The 12,252-nt window shown below is 43.3% G+C and overlaps 1 protein-coding gene across 8 annotated transcripts in view; it reads right to left on the reverse strand.

The window, feature by feature from the left end:
* Positions 1-12,252, reverse strand: part of SLC25A16 (solute carrier family 25 member 16) — a 114,056-nt gene that overhangs the window by 86,857 nt on the left and 14,947 nt on the right. For all 8 annotated transcript variants that reach the window (XM_063607703.1, XM_063607708.1, XM_055092914.1 and 5 more), the window contains exons 3-4: positions 5,808-5,941; positions 2,859-2,922 (exon numbers count right to left, since the gene is read on the reverse strand). In XM_063607703.1, coding sequence (XP_063463773.1) covers positions 2,859-2,922; positions 5,808-5,941 — 198 coding nt within the window. The remainder of the gene's footprint in view (positions 1-2,858; positions 2,923-5,807; positions 5,942-12,252) is intronic.

Here is a 12,252-nt window from a genome sequence, read left to right on the forward strand (position 1 = left end):
GGGAGACTCCGTCTCAAAAAAAGAAGAGAAAAGATAATTACAAAGTGATATACAGGATGCGTGCGGTGACTCACACCTGTAATCCCAGCACTTTGGAGGGCCGAGGTGGGTGAATCACCTGAGATCAGGAGTTTGAGACCAGCCTGGACAACATGGTGAAACCCCGTCTCTACTAAAAACACAAAAATTAGCCAGGCATGTGGCACACACCTGTAATCCCAGCTATTCGGGAAGCTGAGACTGGAGAATCGCTTGAACCCAGGAGGTGGGGGTTGCAGCGAGCCGAGACTGTGCCACTGCACTCCAACCTGGGCGACAGAGAGGGACTCCATCTCAAAAAAAAAAAAGTGATATACAAAATAACACATTGAAAAATTTGGAAACTTTCTCACATTGCTCTTCTGTAAAATGAAGATAAATCATAGAGCTTTCCTCATAATATTGTCCTGTGGACTCCATGTCGAGTGTCCAAATATTACATGTCAAGAGTTCTGTCAGCCAGGCTGAGTGTAAACTCATCCCACTACTCAGCCTGGGTAACAGAACAAGAGCCTATCTCAAAACAAACAAACAAACAAACAAAAACAAAAAAAAAAGGAAAGTGAGAAAAAGGAGAGAAAGCGGAGAAGAGGAGAGGAGAGAATGAGGGGAGGGGAGGGGAGGGGAGGGGAGGGGAGGGGAGGGAAGGGGAGGGAAGGGAAGGGAAGGAATGTTGGGAGAATTTGACTCAAAATTTGAATGTTCAAATGGGTGCAGTAGTGTGTGCCTCTAGTCCCAGCACTTTGGGAGGCTGAGGCAGGAAGATCACTTGAATCCAGGAGTTTAAGCCATCCTGGGCAATGGAGCAAGACTCCATCTCTAAAATAACTTTTTTTTGGCAAAAAAGTTACGTGAGCGAATAATGTTGGCACAACTGACAAGTCATATGGAAAACTTATTCCATCCATCCCTCACTCCCTCTATAAAAGTAAACATAAGATCAACATGCCAAAACAAATAGTTTTAGTAGAAAAACATGACTAGGGCCGGGCACGGTGGCTCATGCCTGTAATCCTACATTTTGGGAGGCCAAGGCGGGTGGATACCTGAAATCAGGAGTTCAAGACCAGCCTGGCCAATGTGGCAAAACCCCATTTCTACTAAAATACAAAAATCAGCCGGGCATGGTGGTGTGAGCCTGTAATCCCAGCTACTGGAGGGCTGAGGCAGGAGGATTGCTTGAACCTGGGAGGCAGAGGTTGCAGTGAGCTGAGATTGTGGCAGTGAGCTGAGATCGTGCCACTGCACTCCAGCCTGGGCAACAGAACAAGACTCCATCTCAAAAAAAAAGAAAAAGTAAAACATGATTAAATGTCTTTACCTTAGAATGGGGAGAAAATTTCTACATACAACACAAAATTTAGAAGTACCAGAGGGAAAAAACTAACATGTTTGGCCATGTAAAACTTCTCTATAGGGAAAAAAATCTTGGATGATTTTTTTTTAAAAATCATAGAACCGAAGGTCAAATCTAAAACTGGGAAATAAAATATTAACAATATCTGAAAGAAAAACAATTAATGTCCTAACTCCCAAACTCAGAAAAATGAATATTTAAAAAACAGAAATAGGCCAGGTGAGAATTTGAGGAGTTTGAGACCAACCTGGGCAACATGACAAATGTCCGTCTCTACAGAGAATACAAAAATTAGCTGGGTGTGGTGGCATGTGCCTATAGTTCCAGCTACTTTTGGGAGGCTGAGATAGGAGGATGGCTTGAGCCTGGGAAGTGAGGGCTGCAGTGAGTTATGATCACACCACTGCACTCCAAGTCTGGGAGACAGACCCAGACCCTGTCTCAAAAAAGGAGAGGAGAGGAGAGGAGGGGAGGGGAGGGGAGAAGAGAAGAGGGGAGGGGAGGGGTGGGGAGGGAAGCGGAGGGGAAAGGGGGGAGGGGAAAGGAGGGGGAGGGGAGGGGAAAGGAGGGGGAGAGGAGGGGAAAGGAGGGGGAGGGGAGGGGAAAGGGGGAGGGGAGGGGAAGGAGGGGGAGGGGGAGGGGAGGGGAGGGGAAAGGGGGAGGGGAGGGGAAAGGAGGGGGAGGGAGGGGAAAGGGGGAGGGGGGAGGGGAAAGGGGAGGGGAGGGGAAGGGAAAGGGGGAGGGGGAGGGGAAAGGGGGAGGGGGAGGGGAGGGGAAGGGGGGGGAGGGGAGGGGAAAGGAGAGTGGAGAGGAGAGGGAAGAGGAGAGAGAAGAGAGGGAAAGGAAAGGAGAAGGAAAGAAATTGCTAATCATGGTTGTCTCTAGAGAATGCAACTATTTTTACTGTATAGGAGTAGTTATTACTTTAGTCATTATAATTCGTTACAATTTTTTTAAAGAAAAAAGAAATTTTGAAAAGTAATGGCTGGTCCAAGTGAAGTGCAGTGATATTTAAAACTCATTGATCACAGTCAGTTACAGTTTTCTTTGTTTTTTTCTCCACTCACACTGCATTACATGACTAGCCTTCAAAAAAACGTTTTTTAATTTTTAAACATTTCCAAAAGTAGAATTGTCAAAGAGAATGCAAGCTTTTCACATAGTTATAAGTTGAGACTACTCCTTATCCTCTACTGTAAAATGACTCTTTTTCAGTTGGCGTACTGATAATTTCATATATATAACTGAATATAGAAAAACAACAAATGTGTGCTACTAAATCAATGTCACACTTTTTATTTTAATACATACCTTTTTTGAGGACGCACCCAGGAAAAAATACAAGTCACAGGACACCTGCAACCTGTGCTTTCCCCAATGGCACTCATATAATCTAAACCAAATTAAGTATTTTAATAGAAAATTAATTTGTCAGAAATAAAATATACCTAACTCCTCTTACCTGCCATGGATCCAGCCATTAATCTGTGCACATGACCCGAAATTCCCAGCTTCGTAGTAATTAACTAGAAAACAAGAACACTGAATTAAATGAGATATTTTTTAAATGCTGCCCATTTCACTGTTTAATAATGAAGATTTATTTCAAGAGTTACAGGACTAATAAAAAGAAAATTAATAATAAATGTGAACGAAATGAGCACAATTAAATACAGCTTGGCAGTGTTATATCACAGCAGAAGGGGATATTTCCTCTGTAGTCTCTGCTTTAATTTTTTGCATTTCTGCAGAAGCAAGCTAGCTTAGTATTGTTAAGTATATGATACTGTGTATTAAGGAACACAAGCCCTTAACAAGTGACTGGGGGTAGTAGAAATAAACTGCTACTTTTTTTTTTTTTTTTTGAGATGAAGTCTCACTCTGTGTCCCAGGCTGGATTGCAGTGGCACGATCTCGGCTCACTGCAACGTAGATTCAAGCGATTCTCCTGCCTCGGCCTCCCAAGTAGCTGGGACTACAGCCGTGTGCCATTACGCCCGGCTAATTTTTTATTTTTTAGTAGAGACAGGGTTTCACCACATTGGTCAGGCTGGTCTCAAACTCCTGACCTCAGGTGATCCACCCACCTCGGCCTCTCAAAGTGCTGGGATTATAGGCTTAAGCCACCGCACCCAGCCTAATTTTTTATTTTATTTTTTAAATGCTCTATAGACAATGAAGTCCTGATACACAAATGGCATCAATTCTCTTTGGCTGACTAGCTTAGAATGTTGTTCCGATCTCTGCTGCTTGTGTTTTTTTTGTTTTTTTTTTTTTGAGACAGAGTCTCGCTCTGTCGCCCAGGCTGGAGTGCAGTGGTGCGATCTCGGCTCACTGCAAGCTCCACCTCCCGGGTTCACACCATTCTCCTGCCTCAGCCTCCTGAGTAGCTGGGTTTCACCATGTTAGCCAGGATGGTCTCGATCTCCTGAACTTGTGATCCGCCCGCCTCGGCATCCCAAAGTGCTGGGGATTACAGGCATGAGCCACCGCACCCGGCCTTGTTTTTTGTTTTTTGTTTTGATTCGGAGTCTCACTCTGTCACCCAGGCTGGAGTGCAATGGCACGATCTTGGCTCACTGCAACCTCCGTATCCCGGGTTCAAGCGATTATCCTGCCTCAGCCTCCTGAGTAGCTGGGATTATAGGCATGCGCCACCACATCCAGCTAATTTTGTATTTTTAGTAGAGAAGGGGTCTCTCCATGTTAGTCAGGCTGGTCTCAAACTTCCGACCTCAGCTGATACTCCCACCTCGGCCTCCCAAAGTGCTGTGATTACAAGCATGAGCCACTGTACCCAGCCAGTTTCACTATTTTAATAAGAAAATCCAAAGTCACAGTGTTCCTCTCCTACAATTGAGTAACAAAAAGCACACTAAAGGCTGGGGCCCACAGATAGCTTGGGCCCAGGAGTTCGAGACTAGCATGGGCAACACAGTGAGACCCCACCTCTACAAAATATTTTTTAAAAAATTAGCCAGGCCTCTTCTCCACCTCTGAAAAAGAAAGAAAAAACAAATTAGCCGGGGGTGGTGGCACATGCCTCTAGTGCCAGTTACTCAGGAGGCTGAAGTGGGAGAATTGCTTGAGTCCATGAGGTTGAGGCTGCAGTAAGCCAGGACGACATCACTGCACTCCAGCCTAGGTGACAGAGAAACTATCTCAAAAAAGAAAGAAAAGAAAAGAAAAGAGGGAGGGAAGGAGGGAAGGGAAACACATTAAAAAGATATTAATATTATATGGATTTATTATTATCTTCTTTAAAGATATTCTAGCTCTCATTCATTAGGAGTGAACATAAAGAATTTACTTGGCCGGGTGCAGTGGCTATGCCTGTAATCCCAAGACTTTGGGAGGCCAAGGTGGGCAGATCACCTGACATCAGGAGTTCCAGACCAGCCTGACCAACATGGTGAAACCCCGCCTCTACTAAAAATACAAAATTAGCCAGGCATGGTGGTGCATGCCTGTAAGAATCTGGGAGGCAGAGATTGCAGTGAGCCAAGATCATGTCATTGCACTCCAGCCTAGGGAACAAAAGTGAAACTCCGTCTCAAAAAATAAATAAATAAAGGCCGGGCACGGTGGCTCAAGCCTGTAATCCCAGCATTTTGGGAGACCGAGGCGGGTGGATCACGCGGTCAGGAGTTCAGGACCAGCCTGGCCAAGATGGTGAAACCTCATCTCTACTAAAAATACGAAAATTAGCTGGGTGTGGTGGCGGGCGCCTGTAATTCCAGCTACTCAGGAGGCTGAGACAAAGAACTGCTTGAACCCAGGAGATGGAGGTGGCAGTGAGCCAAGAGTGCACCACTGCACTCCAGCCTGGGCAACAGAGTGAGACTCCATCTCAAAAAATAAAATTAAATAAATAAATAAATAAATAAATAACTCATAAATGACTAACAATTCTGGAATCGGTAATTCCAAAGACAAGTTATATTTAAAATCTTAAGCTGTCACAAGTCTTATTCCTTTAAAAAGGCATTGCTATATCAAAAGTAACTTTTTGGCCTGGTACCATGGCTCATGCCTGCAATCCCAACACTTTGGGAGGCCAGGAGTTTGAGACAAGCCTGGCCAAAATGGCAAAACGCTGTCTCTACTAAACATACAAAAATTAGCCAGGCATGGTGGCATAGGCCTGTAATCCCAGCTACTCAGGAGGCTGAGGCAGGAGAATCGCTTGAACCCGGGAGGCGAGGTTGCAGTGAGCCTTTCAAAATCGTGCCACTGTACCCCAGCCTGGGCAGCGAGACTCTGTCTCAAAAATTAAAAAAAAAAAACAACAATAATTTAACTTTTTAAAAATATGAAACTTTTACATATTTTTAAATGTCCAAAGCAAATGCCTGGTCAAGCATGCATGATATTCAAGAATGCAAAAGAGAAAAGATCAAAGTTTAACTACCGTTTTATAATGCTCAAATGCCATAAACTGGATTGCACCATAGGGAAAGATTCGAATCATCATTGCACCATTTCCTTTATACAATCCAAGGAATCCTTCTTTTTGAGGAACAGCACGCAATGCAGAAAATACTCCTATTTTTAGAGGAAAAATGCTGTTAAAACAGAGAAAATTATCTAAATCTAAATTTTCATGACAATCACAGATAAAGATTAATGTGCCATCACTCAAGATATAATTTTGCTTGAGGGATTACATGAATAGGAATTTCTATAAAACAGTTAAACCTACTAAAAATGCATCATATATCCAAATAATATAAATAAGCACACCCCATATAAAACCTACTGTAGAAACAACTACAAATTACAGCAAATTCTATTTATAATAATAGCAAATTATATTAAACTATAGCAATCTAAAAAATATTAACAATAGAAATATATGCAAGGTCCAGGTTTGCACTAAAGATGACCTACTCTTTTTTTTTTTTTTTTTTTGAGACAGTTTTACTCATGTTGCCCCAGCTGGAATGCAGTTGCGCGATCTGGGCTCACTGCAACCTCCGCCTCCCAGGTTCAAATGATTCTCCTGCCCCAGCCTCCCAAGTAGCTGGGATTACACGCGCCCGCCACCACACCCGGCTAATTTTTGCATTTTTAGTAGAAACGGGGTTTCACCATGTTGGCCAGGCTGGTCTCAAACTTCTGACCTCGTGATCCACCCGTCTCGGCCTCCCAAAGTGCTGGGATTACAGGCGTGACCCACTGCACCTGGCCCTGAAGATGATCTACTCTTTATCTGGAAGGATGAAGGAAGGTTTCAGAGGCCTACCCAGATACATGTGTTTTGTTTGTTTACATAAAGAGATTTTTAAATAAAACAAGCAAATAAAAAGACTACCTATTAATACTCTTTAAGTGTGGAGGCAAATTTTCATTATTAGGACACTTTAGGAATAATGATAAACAAAGGGCTGAGTTGTAATCTATATACAGTGATATTCTGAGCTTTCTAACTGACAAGTAAAAAATATATAGACACATCTATATATAGTGATATCTTTATTACTCTATTAACATCAGTCACTAATCCTACAAGCAGTATACAGACTTCTCAAAAACATATTACTACTTCCATTATTCAACAATTTAAATTCAGGTTCCCTTTCAAATTTTTCAAGCAAACTTTTGATCAAATATGAAAGGAAATCACCAGGTTCATTTCAAATTTTAGACTGCAAATAACCTCTTCAGCCCTTCTCAGTAATTAAAATTGTAGGTACTTATTAACATCCAAAAGATATATCCCAAAAGCAGATATCTAAATGGACTAACATTCTGCTAAGAAGAATTCTGGCCTTGCGTGGTGGCTCATGCCTGTAATCCCAGCACTTTGGGAGGACAAGGCAGGTGGATCACCTGAGGTCAGGAGTTTGAGACCAGCCTGGGCAATATCGTGAAACCCTGTCTCTACTAAAAATACAAAAATTAGGCAGGCATGGTGTCGTGCGCCTGTAATCCCAGCTACTCAGCAGGCTGAAGCAGGAGGCAGAGGTTGCAGTGAGCCGAGATTGCACCACTACACTCCAGCCTGGGTGATAGAGTGAGACTCCATCTCAAAAAAACAAACAAAAAGATAACTGCTTGTTTGAACAAAAATTATGGCAATGCAATCTGGAGTTTATGACATATGTAAAAAGTAAAATGTATGACTATAATAACAGAAAGAACAGTTCATACCAATAAAACTGTCAATTCATCAAGAGAACAGAGGATGCAAAATGTGGATAGGAGAGTAACAGGAAGCTTTAAAAAAAAAAAAAAAAAAAGAGAATTCTAGGCCAGGTGGGGTGGCTCAAACCTGTTATCTCAGCACTTTGGGAGGCCAAGGAGGGTGGATCACCTAAGGTTGGGAGTTCGAGACCAGCTTGACCAACATGGAGAAACCCCCGTCTCTACTAAAGATACAAAAAAAATTATCTGGGCATGGTGGCGGGTGCCTGTAATCTCAGCTACTGGGGAGGCTGAGGCAGGAGAATCGCTTGAACCCGGGAGGCGGAGGTTGCAGTGAGCCGAGATTGTGCCGTTGTACTCCAGCTTGGGCAACAAGAGGGAAACTCCATCTCAAAAAAAAAAAAAAAAAAAAGAATTCTATTAAAACTTCCTTTTGCTGGAAGCGGACACAAAGGTTAAGCCCTGTTTAATTGGATCCAAAAGTGTTTGTAATAATTAAAGGGTAATCAAATATTTAGAGTAATGATTACCTAGCAGAGACAGGAAGGCTAATGATAAGGTAGAAGTATCGAGGGGGTTTCAACTACACTGACAATGTTTATTTCCAAAGCTCTGTTGCAGGTCCACATATGTTTATTATGTTATTACTTAAAATTTTTTGATTGTTGCCAATTTTGTTAAAAGCATTTTAAGAGAAACCATTAGTAGAAGTGAAATAGATACAGTACTTCTAAAATTAAGGGCCGGGCGCGGTGGTTCATGTCTTTATTCCTAGCACTTTGGGAGGCAGAGGCAGCGGATCACTTGAGGTCAGGAGTTCAAGACCAGCCTGACCAACATGGGGAAACCCTGTCTCTCCTAAAAATACAAAAATTAGATGGAAATGGTGGCGGGTGCCTGTAATCCCAGCTACTAGGGAGGGTGAAGCAGGAGAACTGTTTGAACCCGGGAGGCGGAGGTTGCAGTGAGCCACTCCAGCGACACTGCACTCCAGCCTGGGCAACAAGAGTGAAACTCTGTCTCAAAAAAACAAAACAAATTGGGACAAGGAGAAAATTTTAAATATACTCCTTCCTTATAATTTGAGGAAAATAATTTTAATTTAAAATAAGAAGTACAACCAGGCACAGTAGCTCATGCCAATAATCTGAGCACTTTGTGGGGCCAAGGTGGGAGGATCGCTTGAGCCCAGGAATTTGACACCAACCAAGACAACATAGTGAGACACCGTCTCTACAAAAAAACTTAAAAGTTAGCTCTGCGTGGTGGCGCTCGCCTTTAGTCCCAGCAATTCAGGAGGCTGAGGCAGGAAGATTGCTTGGGCCCAGGAGGTAGAGGCTGCAGTGAGCTGTGATCACACCACTGCACTCCAGCCTGGGTGACAGAATAAGACCATGTCTCAAAAAAAAATATCTATATAGATATATATATAGATATATATAGATAGATAGATAGATAGATAGATAGATAGATATATTTTTTAAAAAGACAAAGGCCAGGCGCGGTGACTCATGCTTGTAATCCCAGCACTTTGGGAGGCCAAGGCAGGCAGATCACGAAGTCAGGAGTTCGAGACCAGCCTGACCTCGTCTCTACTAAAAATACAAAAATTAGCCCAGCATGGTGGCACATGCCCGTAATCCCAGCTACTTGGGAGGCTAAGGCAGGAGAATCGCTTGAAACCAGGAGGCAGAGGTTGCAGTGAGCCGAGATCGCGCCACTGCACTCTAGCCTGGGTAACAGAGCAAGACTCCATCTCAAAAAATAAATAAATACATAAATAAAAGACAAGTAAAATAAAAACATGTCTTCGATGCCTTGGAAGTAATGTCACACTTCTTATAAGAAGTCGGAGTAGAAGTAATAGTTTTGTCCAATAGCATATCTTTATCATCTGTGAAAAATCATGTTTAAAAAAGCAAAATTTTTAGGGGTCGGGCACAGTGGCTCACGCCTGTAATCCCAGCACTTTGGGAGGCCAAAGTGGGTGGATCACCTGAGGTCAGGAGTTCGAGACAAGCCTGGCCAACATGATGAAACCCTGTCTCTACTAAAAATACAAAAAAAAAAAAAAAATTAGCCAGGTGTGGTGGCAAACACCTGTACTCCCAGCTACTCGGGAGGCTGAGGCAGGAGAATTGCTTGAACCTGGAAGGCCAAGGTTGCAGTGAGCCGAGATCGTGCCATTGCACTCCAGCCTGGGTGACAAGAGTGAAACTACGTCTCAAAAAATTAAAAAATGGGCCGGGCACAGTGGCTTACGCCTATAATCCCAGCATTTTTGGAGGCCGAAGCAGGCGGATCACCAGGTCAGGAGATCGAGACTATCCTGGCTAACACGGAAAAACTCCATCTCTATTAAAAATACAAGATCAGCCAGGCGTGGTGGCATGTAGCTGCAGTCCCAGCTACTTGAGAGGCTGAGGCAGGAGAATTGCTTGAATCTGGGAGGAGGAGGTTGCAGTGAGCTGAGATCATGCCACTGCACTCCCGCCTGGGCGACAGAGCAAGACTCCGTCTCAAATAAATACATGAAAAAATTTTTCGAAAAGAGCAAAATTAAAAAAACTATCTTATACCTACAAAAAGTGGGGAGGTACCTGGAATAAAATGCTTAAAAGCATTTAAAAAATAAATTAAAGCCCAGTGCAGTGGCTCACGCCTATAATCCCAGCACTTTGGGAGGCCGAAGCGGGCAGAACACGAGGTCAGGAGGTCAAGACCAGCATGGCCAACACAGTGAAACCCCGTCTGTACTAAACATACTAAAAATTAGCAGGGCTTGGTGGCAGGCACTTGTAATTCCAGCTACTCAAGAGGCTGAGGCAGGAGAATCTGGCCTTGAACCTGGGAGGCAGAGGTTGCAGTGAGCCAAGATCACACCATTGCACTCCAGCCTGGGCAACAAGAGTGAAACTCCGTCTCAAAAAAGAAAAATTAAATTAAATTAAAGCCACCAATACAGATTTATTTTTTTGAGGGGGCTCGTATATATTAAAAATAGAGGACACTCCAAAGACTACTACAATAGTTCACTGTTGTACTCCAGGAATTCTACTCCAAATTTTATATGCCTTGTAGGGTATACTGTAAACAGGGTACACTGTAACCCATGGCATGCAGCCCTATAGAGTGTGAAATCTAATATGAATGTGTAACCTAATGATTGCAAATCAGGAAACAAAACAGCACACATCAGCACGGGGAGGAGGTTAAAGGAATAAAAGAATCCTGTTCACACACTGATACGCAGGGTAATACACCCCAAGACACTGGGTAATATCATTCTTCTCCATTTTATCCTCAATTTAGACAACAAAAGAAAATAATTTCCTTCCTTTCCAGTTTTTTATAATCTCTCAATAAGTTCACAGGTCTAATTCTTTCTTTTTTGGAGACAGAGTCTCACTCTGTTGCCCAGGCTGGAGTGCAGTGGCACGATCACAGCTCACTGCAGCCTCAAATGCTTGGGATCAAGCAAGCCTCCCACCTCAGCCTCCCAAAAGTACTGGGACTACAGGTACATGCAACCACATGCATTTAATTTTTTTTTTTTTAAGATGGGGTCTCACTCTATCGCCCAGGCTGGAGTACAGTAGCACAATCTTGGCTCACTGCAACCTCCACCTCCTGGGTTCAAGCAATTCTCCTGCCTCAGCCTCCTTAGTAGCTGGGATTACAGGTGTGCACCACCAAGCCTGGATAATTTTTGTATTTTTAGTAGAGATGGGGCTTCACCATATTGGCTAGGCTTACACACGTTTAATTTTGATTCTTTGTATACATGAGCAATAAACTGTGTGAGGAAGAATTCATTGCAGAGGCAGGGCACAGTGGCTCATGCCAGTAATCAAAGCACTTTGGGAGGCCAAGACAGGTGGGTCAGACAGCTTGAGCCCAAAAGTTTGAGACCAGCCTTAGCAACATAGCGAGACCTTGTCTCTCCAAATATTTAAGACACCCTGTCACAAATAAATAAATAAATACATAAATAAGTCTAATAAAAACTAAATTAAAGAGAAATGATAATTCACTCCTGGATATGAAGATAGTTGCAATTTTTCTATTTCAAAGTACAGACTTCCTCACTATTAAAAATTTTGGTTGGGGCTGGAAGCAGTGGCTCATGCCTATAATCCCAGCACTTTGGGAGGCTGAGGCGGATGGATCAACTGAGGTCAGGAGTTCGAGACCAGCCTGACCAACATAGTGAAACCCCATCTCTACTAAACATACAAAAAATTAGCTGGGCGTGGTGGCGGGTGCCCATAATCCCAGCCACTAGGGAGGCTGAGGCAGGAGAATTGCTTGAACCTGGGAGGCGGAGTTTGCAGCGAGCTGAGATTGCGCCATTGCACTCCAGCCTAGGCAACAAGAGAAAGACTCCATCTCATAAACAAAACAAAACAAAACAAAACAAAATGTTGGCTGGGCGGTGAAGTCCCACGCAGTAATCCTAGCACTTTGGGAGGCCAAGACAGGAGGATCACTTGAAGTCATGAGTTGCAGACCAGCCTAGGGAACAAGTGAGACCTACTCTCTATTTTTTTTTTTAATAAAAAATAAGAAACCAGCCTGGCCAAACATAGTGAAACCCCGTCTTTACCAAAAATACAATAATTAGCTGGGCACAGTGGTGCATGCCTGTAGTCCCAGCTACATAGGAGGCTGACACAGGAGAACTGCTTGAACCCAGAAGGCAGAGGATA

The sequence above is a fragment of the Pan paniscus genome, chromosome 8, assembly GCF_029289425.2.
Source record: "Pan paniscus chromosome 8, NHGRI_mPanPan1-v2.0_pri, whole genome shotgun sequence".
Lineage (NCBI taxonomy): Eukaryota > Metazoa > Chordata > Mammalia > Primates > Hominidae > Pan > Pan paniscus.